We start from the raw sequence: 19,326 nt of genomic DNA on the forward strand, positions 1-19,326 counted from the left end.
TGATTTTAAAGGAACCTTAGAAGCAGTTTTCTTTCATGTGACTCCTTGTTTTAGTGCCACAGAATTGATTCTGAGAAATCATTTCTTCTCTTTTAGTGGAATAATTGCTTGTTCAGGTTTGAAAACATCGTACTTAACAGTGGAAGAAATGGTGTGGCAACATCTTGCATTCTTGTCAAACCCCTAGTGGAATTAGAATAGATAGAAGTTGATCAGAGAAAGTCATGTGACTTAGTAAGGAAGCCAGGCTGGGTGACAGGAAGGGGCTATCATCCACCTCAGGCATAGCTAGTTTTAAGTATCATGTAAAAAGGTCTAGCTCATAACTCTAAACACATCTGAGTCAGAATTTATTTGCTTAGAAATATTTGGGGTCAATGTGATTTTCTTATGGCTCTTAAAGACCATACCTGTAGAATCTGAATTACATCATTGGTGATTTAAACAGTGTATTAGTTTACTATGGCCGCCGAAACAAAGTACCACAAACTGGGTGGCTTAAATGACATAAATTTGTCTCACAGTTCTGGAGGCTAGAAGTCCAAGATCAAAATGTCAGTGGGCCTGTGAGGGAGAATCTGTTCAGTGTCCCTCTCCTAGCTTCTGGTGGTTTGTTGGCAATCTTTGGTGTTACTTGGCTTGGAGATGTGTTGTCTTTTATCTCTGCCTTTATGTTCACATAGTATTCTCCCTGTGTGCATTTCTCTTCATTTGGCATTCTTTTAATAAGAATATAGTCAAATTGGATTAGGGGCCTACCCTATTGTAGTATGACCTCATCTTAACTAATTACATCTACAATAACCCTATTTCCAAGTAAGGTCACATTCTGAGGTACGGAAGTCTTCAACATATATTTTTTTAGGGACACAGTTCAATCCATAACAGATAGGCTCAATTATTTCATATCTTTCCTCCTCTTGGCATGGGCAGATCAAATGTACACATCTCTGGAATGGAAACAAGTGTTTGATTATTATTTAAATGTATCACACGTTTATTCAATATCTGTAGTGAGGTTGTAAAGAACACTGAATTTTGTAAATTGCAAACATTATGCAATTTTGCTCCTATAGTACAGTATTCTGAAAAATCTTTCATCTCCCTTACCTTTGAAAAAACATTCTGGATTGTGTCTGTCCAGGTGAAGGTATTTATGCAAAATGTTAGATTGATTTTAGGGATGAAAAGGAAACATTTTTTTTTAAAAAAAGAGAGGAAATATTTTGGTAGAAAGGAGCAGACATCCAAATCTAAGAGTTGAGGAAAGAAGAGTAGCCAAGGTGGGAAGAGAGAAGTGCTTGAGAGGTGACTGTTGCTCTGTAAAGTAGTCTCTATGTGGGGGGAAACAGAAGATGAAAACTCAAGAGGATCATATGAGTGGAAAGAAAATGGCAGAAAGGGAAACCAGTGTCTAACTGTGCTGCATTTTTCATCTGTGTTATCTCTGTTCTTTCAAGTATCCTCAGAGATGGTTACTGCTTCTATTTTATAGGTGAGAAAAACTGACACTCAGGTTCATTAACCAAGATCATCCAGCAAAGCACATAGGGGCATATCTGAAAGCACAGTTTTGGAGTTAATGAGATACCTGAGCTTGAGTTCTGATTCCCTCATTCAGTTGTGTCACTTGGGTCAAGTTATGAACTTTTGTACACCTCAGTTTCTTTACCGGTAAAATGGGAATTGCATTACCTACCCCATAGTGGTGGTGTGAGGACCAAATGAGATGGTACATATAAAGGATTACTGTGGTTCCTGGTATCAGTTGTGCACTCAAGAAGATAGCTGTGAGCTTTGTGATACCAAAATATTGTAAGCAACCTAGTTAGTAGTAGGGGAGTGGAAAAATAGTTATCTGGTCATACATTAGAATATTATATGGCAGTTAAAATGAATGACTCAAGTCTACATGTTTCAGTGTGGATAAATCTCATAAAAACAATGTTATAAAAGAATACATAGAGCACAATAACCATTTATCTGAATTTTGTAACACATTTATGTTGTTTAGGGGTTCAGACATAAGTGGTAGAAATATAAAAACAGGAAGAAGAAAGGATATTTACTAACATCAGGAAAATGGTCTGGGAAGGGAGGAAAGGGAAAGAAATACAGCTGGGGTAGTGTTTTATGTGTGTTTGCAATGTTTTATTCTTAAAAAGTAAATAATATAGAGAATATAATACATACACACACACACACACACACACACACACACACACACACACACAAATACATATGAATTTTTTTAATGGTACTGCTACCACCCCTTCACCACCGTCCTAATCAGGTGAAAGTGAGATTCAAACCCAAGCCCATCTCTCTGGAAAGCCCATGTTAGACTTGAGAGCATCTGTTTTCCACCACATCTTGTTTTAGTAAGATGGGAAGACAATCATAAGATGACCTGGTTGGGGGCTTCCAGTGGTGACAGGAAGGAGGCTGTGTGTCCATGATGTCAGTTGTCCAATATCTGTCCTGTCAGTTCTCCTGAATCTTGTATACAGGTACTTGCCTGTATTTTATCTTTTGCCTGTAGCTGTAGTCAGAATCGTGAGGAGAATTTTCAATGACCACTGGCAAGGAGGTAGAACCTTTGTGTGAGTCGCTTCTCAGAGTGACACAACCATTAGCATTTGAGCACTGTCACTGTATGTGGTTGGGCTTGGATCACAGCCTTTTTCTCTTTTATTTAATACTTTAACTTGACTAAGTCCTGGGAATTTAGGAAGTTCAACTTTCTGTTCTGATTGACCAAGTGCACATTAACACTTAGTAGTAGTATAAGTTAGTTATTTTAAACTCATTTATTTATTTTTGGCTCTGTTGGGTCTTTGTTGCTGCTTGTGGACTTTCTCTAGTTGCAGTGAGAGGGGGCTACTCCTTGTTGTGGTGCATGAGCTTCTCACTGCGTTGGCTTCTTTTGCTGCAGAGCATGGACTCTGGGCACACGGGCTTCAGTAGTTGTGGTACGCAAGCTCAGTAGTTGTGGCTCGCAGTCTCTGGAGCACAGGTTCAGTAGTTGTGGCACATGGGCTTAGTTGCTCCGTGGCATGTGGGATCTTCCTGGACCAGGGATCGAACCCATGTCCCTTGCATTGGCAGGCAGATTCTTAGCCACTGTGCCACCAGGGAAGTCCCAGATAGTTATTATTAATTTGTATTATTTAGTGTCAATGACACAGTGTTCCTATTCTCAAGGAGTTTCTAATCTAATTTGGTCAAGGTGTAATCTAGTGAGGAGAAGGAGATGCAAGTGATGGAAACTTTTATACCTAAAATAAAATGCTTGCGACTCACTGTATAGCTCAATAACATAATTAGAACAAATGAAGAATACTTTTATAATTCAAATTAGATTTTTATAAAACTGCTTAAGAGAATTAAGCATGCTAAGTTTATTCTTGGCATTTAAATCACACAAATATTTAAGAAAATTGAAAATTGTTGGTTTTAGGAAATAGGTCCTTGACTAGATTTTTGTATAATTTTCTAAAGTACATTTTAGTGATAGTTAATTTTCTTGAATAATTAAATGACTTTTATTTTGGTAAACCCATATGTTTAGAGTATTAATATTTGTATGTCTAATTTATAGAATTTATAGCCCTGGCCTAAATGACAAAGTAATAGAATATTATATATTTGCTCCACTTAACATTTAGTTTATATTAGCAAAACTAAATACCATTTTAACTCTCTGGAACGTCCTGAAATTAACTACATGAGGAGGCCCTGTTTATTCTTTGTGGTTTCCCATGTTCCATGAGCCTGCCAACAAATGTTCACCTGTGGTGACTCTGCTCTTAGCCCAGTGAGACGCACTACTTCTCATAAATGGGAAGGAAGAGTGGTGGGTGAAGCAAAACTGGGAGCTGTGACTGATGGTATTGACCCCATGCCTCTTTTCCTTTGCTGTGTGGATGCAAGTGAGAGCGGAGAAGGGGACTGCTGCCACCAAGAAAAAAGTGATCCTAAATGCCTCTTACCCAAACGTCTGCCCTGTTATTGCATATGGATTAACCAGCATCTTTTGGGATGCAGTCTATTCAGGAACCTTTAGCTGGTCTCTGCTTTGTTCTATAGTTACCAGGTTTCCAAGAATTCTTAACCACAGGCCCACCTTCACTCAGGTTGGTTATTCTAATTTGTTTTATCTCTGTGGTCTGGCAATTTCTAAGTTGTGAAATTTATTTAAAATTGTCCCATTGTGCGTTATGGTTCCTAGCGAAAGCAAATACAGGTCCTGCCTGAAGGGATACACTCTCATCTAGGCCTCCTAGGAATCTCAAAGAGCAAGTTCTGCTGTAAGCTCATAAACCATAATTACAAAAGACGTGGAGAAACAAGTAATCATGAGTTGAGTCAGCAGAAATTATAAACAGTAGACTTAGAATCCCAAGACCTTCAGATAAGGGGATTATAAAGATAAATATTGAACCTCCAAGTTAAAAGAAATACAAAAGAGAATAAAAACATGAGCACAGAACAAAAATACCATCAAAAGAGATCAGGTTGATTTTTTAAGAAGAACTACATACAACTTTTAGAAACGGTGGGTGGGTTAGACCAGAATAGATGCAATATCTGAAATCCAAGATGATATCTGAAGAAATTACCTAGAGTGTAGCACAGAGAGACAGTGTGATCAGGGATAGAAGAGATTGAAAGACAAATCAAGTCTAACATAATCCTCATCAGATTTCCAGTAGAAGAAAATGAGAGAGAATAGGAAAAGAGACAATATTCAGAGAGATAGAAGATGAGAGTTTCTCATATTTCATGAAAGATGTGACTCCTTAGGTTTAGAAAGCACAATTGAATCAAAGTGCAATTGAAAACAAACAAGAAATCCACATTTTGCTAAATGATGATGAAACTACACATGACACTGAATCAGAGATAAAAATCCTATAGAGAGCAAGAGAAAGATCACCTGTAAAGTAATGGAAATTATATAACTGATTTGATTTCTAATTTCTCTACCTGTTGTGTTCTTCATCTGCTTTCTTTTGACAATGTCTTTTGAATTTATTGAGTATTTTTTATCATTTATCCCCACACCCCACAAAGCTTGATAGTTTGTATGTCTCTTCCTGTTGTCTGTTGTTTCTATTGATTCTTACTCATCTCGTTTCTTTTTATGCTTGAATGCTGGTTATATTATTTAGAAATTTTATTTTTAAGAATAAAGTGAGAGAGCAGCACTATTTACAATAGCCAAGACATGGAAACAACCCAAGTGCGCATCATCAGACAATTGGCTTAAGAAGATGTGGTATATATATATATGCAATGGAGTATTACTCAGCCATAAAAAGAGTGAAATAATGCCATTTGCAGCAATGTGATTGGACCTAGAGAATATTATACTTAGTGAAAGTCAGAGAAAGACAAATACTATATGTATCACTTATATGTGGAATCTAAAGGTAATACAAATAAATCTATATATAAAACAGAAACAGACTCACAGAGACAGAAAACAAACTTATGGTTAACAAAGGGGGAGGGGAGGGAGGGAGGGAGGGAGGGACAAATTAGGAGTATGAGATTAACAGATACAAACTACTATACATAAAAATAGATAAACTGTATAGCAAAGGGAATTCAATATCTTATAATAACTTATAATGGAATATAATCTGAAAAAAATGAATCACTTTGCTCTACATCTGAAACTAACACAATATGGTAAATCAACTATACTCCAATAAAAATAAATAAATAACACGAGAGCTAAGGTGAGGGTGTCTTTTCCCAAAGAAGATTTTCATTTGCTTCTGCCAGATTCTCAGTGATACTTCCAGTCTAGGACATCTTAATTCAAGTTCAATGTTTGACATGTTTCAGTTCATCCAAATGATGCTCACCTAGTCTACAAGTTTACCCTTACTATGAGGCCAGCTCGTTTTTACAGCAGATTCTTCTGGCATATCTTTTTAGTGCAAAAGTGGTTTTTACTGCTGGATTATTTCTTTGGGTTCTTGCTTTCTTTTAGATTTTTGTATAGTTTTTCCTTACCATTTTGTTAGTCCTTTGATGCTTTCATGAATGTGTTTTATGTTTTGTTTGGCTTTTTAAATTGTCCTCAGTGGGAGGGATGGTCTGAAAATACCCATTCCCATTATCATCAAAAACAGAAATCATATTCATGCTCTTTTCAAAGACTCAGATTTGTGGCCTGAAATAATAATGGAAGGTAGCTGTCAGAAAATTGTTCTATTTAATATTCTGAAAAGGGTGAATTGTCTCTTGGTAAAATGATGCCTCATTTGAACATGAGTAATAAAAATCCTTAAAAACTTGGGTGATTTACAATTTGCAACAAAGTAAATATTGTGAATAGCTCTTTAGAATGTAATTTCATAAATAAAATAAACTCTTTCTTTCATGATCTATAAGGTTTTGAGTGTGATATTTGTGGATGGCATCCCATTGCATCTCATTACCCAAGTAACTCCTTCTTCCTCCTCTCTCCCTCCCTCCTTTATCTAATCAGTCACAACTCCTGTTTGTTTTACCTCTTTAATATCTCTTGAAACTATGTGCTCTTTCCATTGCTATATCCTCTACTTGGGTTCACATCATCAATGTCACTCTGCTGGATTACTGAAACGGCCTTTTACCCAGTCTTCCTGCCACTGTTCTTATGTCCTTGTCAACATTAGCCATTGGCTCCCTTTGCTCTCAGGATAAAGTCAAAGCTCCTGTGTGGCTTGCATTACTCACATGACCAGGTCCCTGCTTACCTTTCTAGCTCCTACAATCACACTTTCACTCTCCATCTTCTATTTTTGCAGTTGGTGCTTTATAAGCACTCAGTAATTGTTCATTGAATGAATGAGTGAATGGTGTATGTGAAAGGCAAAGCTAGGTGGATTCAAATAATGATGGTTAGGACCTAGGAGAAGGCCTATGATTCATGTTTCTACCAGAAAGTTGTTTAGGTAGTTGGTTTAGTCATATCGCATGAGTAATGTGTTAATGTCTGAATTTAATGTACTCATTTTATATCATCTCTTTAGAGCTAACCTTTCAGTAAAAAATCAGAACAAACAACAACAAAAAACCTCTCCCCAGTAGTTTATTTCTTTCCTCCCCAAATAACCTGATGTTAGAATTATAGAGGCATCTCCACAAATAGCAACCAGCAGGTACAGACTGATCACATGTCCTTACTATGGCAGTAGCTATAGGTGATACACTGTGTTTCTGAGTGACAGCCACATACAACAGATATTAACGTCATCACTCAGTTCATTTTCAAACGTGAAGGACTCTAGCGACACCCACATTTACTCGTTGGATCTTTGGTGGTAAAGAAGAATATTTGTCATCCCCAGGACCTCAGATTCATTGTTTTTTGTCATATGGAATGAAATGAATGGCTCAGGTGTCCTCTTTTCATTTGTTTAGAATGTATCATGTGGTAAGATCAATTGTAGAATACCATAGGGCACCTTGGAATAATATCTTTATTCTCATATTATTGACAGTGCTATTTCCTGTTTTGTTGATCTCTCTTATTGCACCAGAATAATTGTTTTCTGTTCTGGTGGTCTGACCTATTATTTTATTATGGTTATTTAGAAAGTCTTATACCTGCTAATTAAAGAACAGTTCTAAGATATACCATTTTATTTAAAAAACTTGATTAGAAGTCATTTTTTATTGATTTGCATTCTGATCTGCTTATAGGAGATAAAAGTGGAAGTATAGCTGCCCCAGTGATGAGAAATTCATGGTGGTAAACAGTGCCTCACGCCCTGTCCACGTCTCCCCCTCTCCCTGCCGTGTTAGACATCTGTAGTTGGTTATGGCATTCTTTCTCAATGTACCTACTAACCAATCTTAGCACTGTACTTCAGGTCACTACTACCAGTCAGATGTAGCACTTGAGATGCCAGAAGTAGCTTTCCTTGTGTAACCCTTTCCTGTTCACTTTGCACAAAACACCTTTTTGCATATCTATGCCTAAAGGCTTGTCTACACATAGTTATTTCCAAGCTTATGTTTTGAGTGCTGTTTCTCTCTCCCCTGAGCTGTTCTCTGTGATGCCTACCAAACAAATTTCATAACCAAATAAAGGTCTCTGTAATAATAATGGTGGTAACAGCTAACATGTATTGAGTAGTTACTACGTACCAGGCACTGTGCTAAGTGCTTAATATGTGTTATTTCATTGAATTCTTGTAACAACTCTATGAGTTAGGGACCATTATTATTTCCATTTTATAGGTGGAGAAAATAGGGCAGGTCTAAATTACTGGTAAATGGAAGAGCCTGGATTTGAACTGTGGTCATTTACGTTTTCAGCCCAAATTCTTAAGCTCTGAGCTGTTACCTCCCTAATAAGTGAAGGCTGGGTTAATGTGAAAGTGATTCATAGTGAACAGGCTTTTGTCCGGGCTGTCACAAGGCTAAAAAAAGCTACTACCTTTCTATTTTCCAAGAAAGTATTTTTTTCAAAGTCTTTTGGAAGACTTCATAAATAAGATTTAGGTTTTTATTAACCTCTTTTGCTTTTATCTTTCCATATTTCAGACAACCTTTATAATTTTTGAGGGAGTAGCTATCTGGCTGTCTTTAATACATTCACAGATGGCATTATTTTATCTGTCCTCATACCATCTGCAGCATCAACTTAGTCTATTTCAATTGGTGTCATCTTTCATTTGTGCAGGAGTGAGTTATTAAAATAAAACTTTATATTTGTATAGCATTTGGGGTAAACGTTGTGATAAAATAAATCAATGTTTTACCCTAACAATCTTATGCAAAGAAAATTTAATTTTTTATTTTTTCACCTCATCTTGTTTTATTTTATATGTAGTCTTTGAAATTCAATTGAATCAAATTCAGCAGCTACGTATTGAGCACATATCATGATCTCAGAACTATGGGACTGAAGAAATGATGCCCATTCTCACCAAGCTTACTGTCTAGTGGTAAAGATAGTAGAGAAGTAAATATAGTTGTAAGTTCCACTATGGAACGAAAATAGAGGGTTGTATGGAAAAGGATGGCAAAGGATGAAATATAGTCTAGTGAGCCTAGAAAGCCCTTTCAGAGGAAGGGTGAGAAGGAGTTTGCCAAAGTGGAAGCTGGTAGGCAGTAGGAAAGGGGAAAGGAGTCTTCAAGGCAGAGTGAGGAGCAAATGATAAAGCCCTGATGTCAGAGAACTTGGAGTGACCGAGATGTTGGGAGAAGTTCAGTCCAGCTGGAACTTAGAGTGAAAGGAAGAGAGTGACAGGTGATCTGAGACGAGACTTTTGAGGTAAGCAGGGATCAGTTGTCTTATACGTCAATTAAGGATTCTGGATTTGAATCTAAGATTAATGGCAGATCATTGATGAGCTTAAGGCAGAGGTATGGCATGAACAGGTTTGGGTTCTAGGAAGACCACTCGGGCGACAGTGTGGAGAATGGATTGGAAAAAGGGAGTGCACATGGGGTGGAAAGTTTGGAGGCTGATTTGGTAGAACATTTCTCTTTGTGAGAAATGATTTTTACTTAGACTAGGGTAGTGGCAGTAGACATGGAAAGAACTGAAGAGATTTAAGAGGCCATCGCATTGAGAATGGAAGAATCAGCCTGTGTGTCTACAAAGATCTGGCTTATTCTACTTTGTCATGCTAAACCAAATGCCTGTTCTACATAGCGGAGGGTGAGCCAGAGAAAAAATGGAACAAAAATGAGACCTGTGGACTTCCCTGGTGGTCCAGTGGTTAAGACTCTGGGCTCCCAATGCAGTGGGCCTGGGTTTGATCCCTAGTCAGGGAACTAAAGATCCTGCATGCTGCAACTAAGACCCGGTGCAGCCAAATAAATAAATATTTTTTTTAAAAAATGAGACCTGAAGTTAGTATCTGTTTTGTGAACAGGCATGACTTCACAGGATAGTTATAAGGTTAACAAAGATAAAAGCACTCAATTAATTGTGAAGTACTCAATTTAATAGTTATCTAGGCAGGATTCTGATATAAGGTTTGCCCTTCACATCAGTGTATATGATATCAATAGAACTTTGATAGATGTGTATTCAACAGCTGATGGCCCCATTTCCCCCCAAATGTCAGTTCATTCTTTCATTTGCTTGCTTGTTTGTTCATAAATTGATCCAAAAAGCATTTATTAAAGGCCCATTTTCTACTAGATATGTTTACTTATTTCAGTCTTTTCACATATGGCCATCATACCTAGTGTAGGCCTTTGACGTGTATAGGTGCTGGATGGGCCTTATCTCATTTAGGATACATTTAGTCAGGTTTCCATGTTGAGTTGACAGAGTCTCACCATTTCTCCCCAAGTGGCCCATCACCTTGGGTGTAGCCATTCATAAAATCCTGCAGCCCTGGCCTCCCATGTCTCCTGATGTTTTTCCTCTGCACTTTCCTTTTTGTTTTTTTGGCTGTGCTGTACGGCATGCGGGATTTTAGTTCCCTGACCAGGGATCGAAACCCGTGCCCCCTGCCATGGAAGTGTGGAGTCTTAACTACTGGACCACCAGGGAAATCCCATCCCCTGCACTTTCTATTGCTGCTCCCAGTCTTTGCCCAGGCTCAGTGTGCCTGGTCCCATTTCAGTCAAACACTTGATCAATTCAACCACCACCACCAAGTATTCTCTCAAAAAAGTTGGTTAGCTGAAAGAATTGCTTTTTGATTGAGATGGTCCGTCCTTTCAGTCAGAGTAGGAAATTCATTTGCCCACTGTAGACCCATTTTATTAGCCAGGTAATACAAGCAATGGTAGCAAGTAAGTTTTCAATCTCAGTGGTCTAAATACAATACAGGTTTATTTTTTGCTAATGAAACGTTCATTTGGTAGCAGATGTGGGAGTGGAGGGTTTTCTGCTCTACTCACACACCCATGCTGATGGAGTCAGCAGGTGAGGGGCTCACAGAATTGCCCTGGACTCAACATCCAGTTGGCAAAGGGGGAAAGAGTGAATGTGAAAGATCACAGGAGGTTTTTATGGGCCAGGGCTAAAAGTGGCGTAATCATTCCTACCCACATTTCACTGGCTAGAACTTGGGTACATGGCCATACCTCACTGCAGGGGAGGCTGGGAAGTGTAGTCTGTGTGTTTGCTCTGGAGGAAGGAAAACTTAAGGAGCCAGTCTCTGCTGGCTAGTTAATGACTAGCCATCTAGTTAATGACTTTCCTTGTGTGGTACCTGCTCTTCGATTTCGATGATAAGGGGCAGAGAAGGGTCAGAGGTATGGAGGAAGAATCTCCTTTGTTCTTTTCTGAGTGGCTGCTCTCACAGTGCTGGGCATTAGAGTGAGAAATGTCTGCAGTTTGAATTCCTAACATATCTGATAATTGCCATTACTCTGTTCTCACAGGGAGATAAATGCTCGACTTGATGCTGTATCTGAAGTTCTCCATTCAGAATCCAGTGTGTTTGGCCAGATAGAAAATCATCTACGTAAGTTGCCTGACATCGAAAGAGGACTCTGTAGCATTTATCACAAAAAAGTAAGTGTGATAGAAATTGAATCTTTTAAAACTGATAATGTTCTTCAGCTTGAGGACACCAGGTGCTAATGGGAAACATCTCAGAGCTTTATTTTTATTTTATTTTGTAAAATCTTGCAGATAACATGAGAGAATCCTTAGGGATTTTAATTGCGCAAACTGAGATTATTCCAATTTTTGCATTGTAAATAGTAAAGTTTGCCCACTTTTGTTAACTATAGCAATACATAGAGGCCCTTCTGTTATAATACAGGATGTTCTCCTGTTTCAACCTCAAAGTATGGACCATCATCAAAATAGGAAATTTACTTAGACCATCTACTTTTAGAAAGAGATGCCTTATTTCTTTTGACCTCAGAACAACTTCTTATTTGACTTAACCAAAGGAGAAATCTGCTAGTAAAATATTTGTGGTGGTATTATTATACAGACAAGTTTGGATATTGAGGGTAAGTAAAAAGCATTCCTTTGATTTTCATCACTTAAGCTTTACAGTTTAAGTCATAACAGTAACAAGTGAGGTTTGTTAGAGAAATAATTTGCTTTATCTTCAAAATATGCCTAAAATTTTTAAAAATTATCAATTAGTTATATTTATAATTGTTAATAAACTTTTTATAGTGTCTTATCTACTGCAGAAGTCACTCACATACATTAGACTCTTTGTTCCTTGTAAAAAAAAAAACTTGGTGAGGTTAAGAAGGTTTAGCACCTTCTTACTGGTGGGAAATTATGTATATTGCTGTCTTTATATAATGCTACAACAGCTTGCATTACCTTGACTAAATGATGATGCTAAGAAGAGGGTTAGTAACTTGTTACTAAGTGACAGAATTCATATTTAAATGAGGGTCCTTGATTGGGATTTAGTGGCTTACAGTTTTGGACATTACCATTTTTGATGTAGTAGCAGTTTTGAATACCATTGCATTTTTTTCCCTGGTTGTCCCTACATAAGCAAATTTTATTTTTTGCCCAAATGTAAACCCTTGCCAATTTAATAATTTTATTGTAGAATAATTTTTATGTGCCCAAACTTTAGTTGTGACCAATTTTTCACAAGTCTTTACTTTTTTTAGGCCTTTTCCCCCATAAAGTTTTACTAGAATAATAACTACTGCTTCCAAGAATACTTGCAGTGCCCAAGAGGACTTACGTAACTGTTCCATATGCTCCGGCTACATTTGAAAAGAAAGAACAAGTTGAAATTGGGAAATACTAATCCCTAGGGAAAAAATGTGTGCATTGGTTAGGGGTTGGCAGCATCTGTTGTACCATTGCTTGGTGCACTGTGTTGTTGTTTTGCTGCCAATAGTAGAGGCTACCCTGGTAGTTGAAAGTCTTACGGTTGACTCTTTTGAGGTTACAGAATGGGTGTCAAACCATTTGTTACTTTGTTTTCGACCTTGACCCAGTGGCTGACAATCAGGGCATATAACCGGTCATCAAGCAACAGATCTCCAAACACATTTTCTTCACTACTTGAAAGGATTCACTGACAGATGTTAGAGGTTTTTGTTTTTCTCAAAAGAAAATAGAAGCGAAGCTGAAAAAATTATCAGTTGCTAATCAGAAGAGCTGAATCAAAGTATCCATGGCATGAAAATGGGTGCTGTGTTTTCTATTATGCCTTTCTGCTTCTCTTTAAACTGTACCTTAATATTTGCATTTCATAAAGTTTGTGTACTTATAAAAGTTTTAAAACTCTGGTAAATGTCAGAATCTAGTTCTTTTTAAAATTGAGGTATAATTGATAAACAATGTTATTTTAGTTTTAGGTATCAATATATAACATAAGGATTCGATGTGTATATATATAAATATATTGCAGAATGATCACCACAGTAAGTCTGGTTAACATCCTTTACCATTGCATAGTTACAAAGTTTTTAAAATTTTCTATTGATGAGAACTTTTAAGATCTACTCTTTTAGCAACTTACGAATACTTTTCGACCATCTTCACTCATTTTGCCCACACAACCACCCCCTGCAACCACTAATATGTGCTCTGTATCTATGAATTCGGGTTTTCTTTTTTTGTTTTTGTATTTAGATTCCACATATGATGGAATATGATCCTTTTAAAAGTAACCAACAGGCAGAGCAGGAATGACTTTTTAGAGTTTCAAACTATACTGAAGGAACTTGTGACTCACTCAGAAGCTGTTCCTTGTTGCTGTTTTAGTGTTTACACAAGAACGTGCCTAAAGATTGATTTGAAAAGTGAAGATTAGAAATGATTTGGTAACAGACCAACTTTAGGAAGTCTGAATGCTTTAAAGCAAATTTTTATAGATTAGTTAGCTGGCTCTTGGAACATACCATCAAACACATGTCTGTTCTTTATCATTAGATTACTCTAAATAAGCTTCTGCTGTATGCACCAAATGGTGAGTGATATCCTGGGTACAGATTGTGCCAATTATGTGAAATTCAGAAAATGGTAAGGAACACGGTTTGGATGTTGTGGAAGTGGTAGGCCTAGGCCATCTGGCTGTGTGGAAAGTGTCGTGGAATAGGCACAAATAGGTATTTTTATGATGATAATAATAGAGGATACCAAGTGGGCCAACTCTTAAATAAAGTAAGCATTTCTTTTGATAGTAAGACTTCAAATTTAAATCTTAGAAAATAGTGGTAGTCATAGGAATTCATATTAACTGCTCAATAACTATTTTGTAAGAAAATGATACATAAGTGCTAAGGGTGGTGAATACATTTAAAGGATTATAGCACTTAGTAAATGTTGAAAGGAGAGTGTTTCCAGAATTTTGTAGGCGAGAATAGTTTCATAGCTAGACTGGTAGAAGCCCAAAGCCATGTTGTCAGTATGGAGCTTAGGCTGGGGTTCTTCCAGTCCTGTGATGACCTGCCTCGGCACTTGGGCATGTGTTCTCAAGCTCTTCCACAGAGAAGGTTGCTGCCAGAAATGCGGTTGAACATGAGAGACTCCAGGAGCAACTGTTTTACCCTTATCCTCAGCTTTCTTGCAGCTCCATTGAGTCATTTTGCTTAAGAAGTTTGGGAGCGACCTGCCATGGGCACTTAGGACTTGATTGCAAGCACTTCTGGTTTTCACCTTGCTTCTGTTGCTGACTGAAACTTTATATCATACCTGAACGTGAACCATCAATCCCCTTTTTTGCTTATCAAATTACAATTACAATAATTACAAGACATTATTATTCAGAAATTCTATTGAAAATGTTAATTTTTGCTCTTTTATTAGAATGTACTATTAAGTGATTCTAGGTCAATTCTAGGCTGTAAATTAATTCTAGGCTGCACATCTATACAAACAGTGCAGCTTCCTGTATGTATCTTTCCTAGCAAGCCATGGCCTTTCTGGAGAAAAGGTGCTTTATGATGCATTTTGAACTCAGCTTTTGTTCAGTTGGACCTAACTTCTTTTTTTTTCTTTTTGCATAATTTACTTCATTCCTTGTAGTTAATTATTATCTTTCTAAATATGTTCTTAGCATTCATCCATTTATATATATATATGTATATATATATATATACTATTTATGTTGTGTACTTATCATTAACTCAAACTTACATTGTCCTCTCATCTCCAGATATTTATTTTCATCAAATATTCTGTTAATTTCATTTTCTTGAGCCTTCCTACCTGATCCAACCTGGACTGGTTGCCCTGCTATACCTGTTGAATAGCTATCTTTTTATTTTTTAAAAAATATTTATTTATTTATTTATTTTTGGCTGTGTTGGGTCTTCGTTTCTGTGTGAGGGCTTTCTCTAGTTGCAGCACGCGGGGGCCACTCTTCATCACGGTGTGCGAGCCTCTCACTATTGCGGCCTCTCTTGTTGAGGAGCACAGGCTCCAGATGTGCAGGCTCAGTAGTTGTGGCTCACGGACCTAGTTCCTCCACGGCATGTGGGATCTTCCCAGACCAGGGCTCGAACCCGTGTCCCCTGCATTGGCAGGGAGATTCTCAACCACTGCACCACCAGGGAAGCCCTAGCTGTCTTCTTAGATTCCCTTTATTTCCCTTGAATTGAATCTTCTGTTTTCTGTATTCCATACTTCCTCTTGGTTTATTTTTTCATTTTGGTAGAGTACATTCTCTAGAAGCATCCTGAGAAAGGGAACTGGAAGTAAGTTTTGAGACATAGATGTCTGGAAATGTCTTTTTTCTTTTACTCTCACACTTGATTTGTAGTTTGGTTGGGTATAAAAATTCTAAGCTATAAATTATTTTCCTTTAGAATTTTTGTTACTTCATTGTCTTCTTCAATAGCTTCTACTATTGTTGTTAAACAGTCTGAAGTCATACTGGTTCCTGATTCTTTGTGTGACTTTTTCTTGTTGTTGTTCTTTTTTTTTCTCTCCTTCTGGAAACGGAAGACTCTCTCTGTCTCCCGTGTTTTAAAATTTCATGATGATTTGCCATGATTTGGTTCTGTTTTAATTCATTGTATTGGGCTCTTTCAAGCTGGTAACCAAGTTCTGGGAAATTTTTCTGAATTATTATTATTCTTTAAAGTTTGGATGTACAGTTCTAAATTCAAAATTATTATTTTTAATTGAAGTATAGTTGATTTACAATGTGTTAATTTCTGCTCTACAACAAGGTGATTTAGATATGTGTGTGTATGTATATATATATATACATATACACATTCTTTTTTTAATATATTCTTTTCCATTATGGTTTATCACAGGATATTGAATATAGTTTTCTGTGCTATACACTAGGACCTTGTTGTTTATCCATTCCATATATAATAGCTTACATCTGCTAATCCCAACCTCCCACTCCACCCCTCCCCCAACCCCCTCCCTCTTGGCAACCACAAGTCTATTCTCTATGTCCATGAGTCTGTTTCTGTTTCATAGATAGGTTCATTTGTGTCATATTTTAGATTCCACATATAAGTGATAATCATATGGTATTTGTCTTTCTCTTTCTGACTTCCTTCACTTAGTATGATAATCTCTAAGTCCATCCATGTTGCTGCAAATGGCATTATTTCATTCTTTTTTTATGGCTGAGTAGTAGTCCACTGTATATATGTAACAAATCTCTGAATTATTTTTTGATGATTTCTTTCTTTCTGCAGCTCTGTTATTTGAGTTGATTGATTCTTCTGGACTGATTATCGAACTTTCTTCTGTATTTCCATCTCTTTACACTTTTGCTTTACCTTCTTGGAAATTTTATCATATTGATCTTCTGCCTCTTTTGTTGCATTTTTCATTTCTCCTCTGATAGTTTAAGTTCTAAAAATTTTTGGTTGTTATCTTGTTCTCTGAATGTTTCTTTTTTATTCTTTTTTTATTTTCTGTGGTATGTGGGCCTCTCACTGCTGTGGCCTCTCCTGTTGTGGAGCACAGGCTCTGGACGCGCAGGCTCAGCGGTCATGGTTCACAGGCCCAGCTGCTCCGCGGCATGTGGGATCCTTCCGGACCAGGGCACGAACCCGTGTCCCCTGCATTGGCAGGCGGACTCTCAACCACTGTGCCACCAGGCAAGCCCTGAATGTTTCTTTTTTTAAAAAAAAATAACATGCCATTCTTACTTCATGATTCTCTGTTTATTTCAATACTCTTATTTCAATATTCTCTGTTTAACTGAGGATATTGTTAACATTGTTTTAGAAGATTTCTTCTACCTGTATAGGCTCTATTTCTTCTAGTATTTGTTGGTCCATTAATTGATTGTTTGTTTTAGTTTTTGCATTTCATATTAGAATTTTTAATCTGTCTGATCATTTTTAAAGAGTGGGAACTAAAATGCTGATGGCAAGGTCTGTGTAGTTGAATATGGCTTGCAAATTATGAGGTGAACTGTAGCGTGAACTCAATGGTCCACTTATTGGAGGAACTCCTGGTATATGCTATCTTTAGAATTTTCCTCTTGGGCTTGTGAGATTCCCCAGGGACTCTTTCAGTTTTCTGACTGCTAATGTTCTGGGAGCTCAATGGGGACAGCTGGGAATCTCAGCATTCAGTTTGTACTCATTCCTTTAATCCCTTGCTTTTGGTGATACTCTCATCCTTCACTGTGCCTGAAGCTGGTTCACACACCCTATGTTTTACCTTCTCCAGAGAAGAAAACTACAGTTGACCCTTGAACAGCATGGGTTTGAACTGTGCGAGTCCTCTTATAGCAGATTTGTTTCAATAAAGATGTACTACAGTACTACATGATCCATGGTTGGTTGAATCCATGGATGTAGAAACACAGATATGCAGGGCTGACTGTAAAGTTATATTCAGATTTTTGACTGTGTGAAGGGTTGGCACCCCTAACCTCCACATTGTTCAAGTGTCAACTGTAGTCTTCTGTAGGGTAGGAAAATAGTGGTTGTTTAGTAGCATATTGAGGAATTTAATTGCTGCTTAATTCACTTTCAACCAGTTGTTTTCTCCCCTCCCAACTCCCGTACCCCCAGCTTCCACTTCCACTTTGTGCCACCAGTTCCTGAGTCTTAGGATTCTGTGTATAACTCAAGTGGGGTCCTACTTTTCCTCATAGCTGCTTAAGATTCAAATACCTTGAGGCTTCTAAGTCAATTACTGTTAGTCCATTTTCTTTGTAGCTTCTAAGGGGTTGTTGCTGTTGTTTTTTCTCCTAATTATTCTTGAGGTTTCATGACTTTTAAAACAATCTTGGTCTGTACCTTCAAGACAGAGTGAAATTAGATGCACATGTTTAGCCCATACTCTTTATCCCAAGCTCCAAAAGTAAAAATTATTCACATTCGAAGATGGAATAGAAGGACATGTGCTCACTCCCTCTTGTGAGAGCACCGGAATCACAACTAACTGCTGAACACAGAAAGGCACTGGAACTCACCAAAAAAGATACCCCACATTCCAAAGACAAAGGAGAAACCACAATGAGACGGTAGAAGGGGTGCAATCACAGTAAAATCAAATCCTGTTACTGCTGGGTGGGTGATTCACAAACTGGAGAACAATTATACCACAGAAGTCCACCCACTGGAGTGAAGGTTCTGAGCACCATGTCAGGCTTCCCAACCTGGGGTCTGGCAGTGGGAGGAGGAATCCCCAGAGAATTGGACTTTGAAGGCCAGTGGGATTTGATTGCAGAACTTCTACAGGACTGGGGGAAACAGAGACTCCACTCTTGGAGGGCACACACAAAGTAGTGTGCACACCAGGACCCAGGGGAAGGAGCAGTGACCCCATAAGAGGCTGAACCAGACCTACCTGCTAGTGTTGGAGGGTCTCCTGCAGAGGTGGGGGCGGCTAACCGCTGGGAAAGGACACTGGTAGCAGAAGTTCTGGGAAGCAGTCATTGGTGTGAGCCCTCCTGGAGTCCGCCATTAGCCCCACCAAAGAGCCTGTAGCCTCCAGTGCTGGGTCACCTCAGGCCAAACAATCAACAGGGAGGGAACATGGGCCCACCCATCAGCAGACAGGCAGATTAAAGTTTTACTGAGCTCTGCCCACCAGAGCAACACACAGCTCTACCCACTAGTCCCTTCCATCAGGAAGCTTGCACACGCCTCTTAGATAGCCTCATCCACCAGAGGGAAGACAGCAGAAGCAAGAAGAACTACAGTCCTGCAGCCCACAGAACAAAAACCACAATCACACAAAGACAGGCAAAATGAAAAGGCAGAGGACTATACACCATATGAAAGAACAAGATAAAACTCCAGAAAAGCAACTAAATGAAGTGGAGATAGGCAACTTTCCTGAAAAAGAATTCAGAATAATGATAGTGAAGATGATCCAAGACCTCGGTAAAAGAATGGAGGCAAAGATCGAGAAGATGCAAGAAATGTTTTAACAAAGACCTAGAAGAATTAAAGAACAAACAAACAGAGATGAACAAT

At 38.0% G+C, this 19,326-nt stretch overlaps 1 protein-coding gene across 6 annotated transcripts in view; it reads left to right on the forward strand.

The window, feature by feature from the left end:
* MSH3 (mutS homolog 3) overlaps window positions 1-19,326 on the forward strand; it is a 183,014-nt gene that overhangs the window by 76,136 nt on the left and 87,552 nt on the right. For all 6 annotated transcript variants that reach the window (XM_059060650.2, XM_059060649.2, XM_067031233.1 and 3 more), the window contains one exon: window positions 11,359-11,491. In XM_059060650.2, the coding sequence (XP_058916633.1) occupies window positions 11,359-11,491 (133 nt within the window). The remainder of the gene's footprint in view (window positions 1-11,358; window positions 11,492-19,326) is intronic.

The sequence above is a fragment of the Kogia breviceps genome, chromosome 4 (assembly GCF_026419965.1).
Source record: "Kogia breviceps isolate mKogBre1 chromosome 4, mKogBre1 haplotype 1, whole genome shotgun sequence".
In the NCBI taxonomy this organism is placed as follows: Eukaryota; Metazoa; Chordata; class Mammalia; order Artiodactyla; family Physeteridae; genus Kogia; species Kogia breviceps.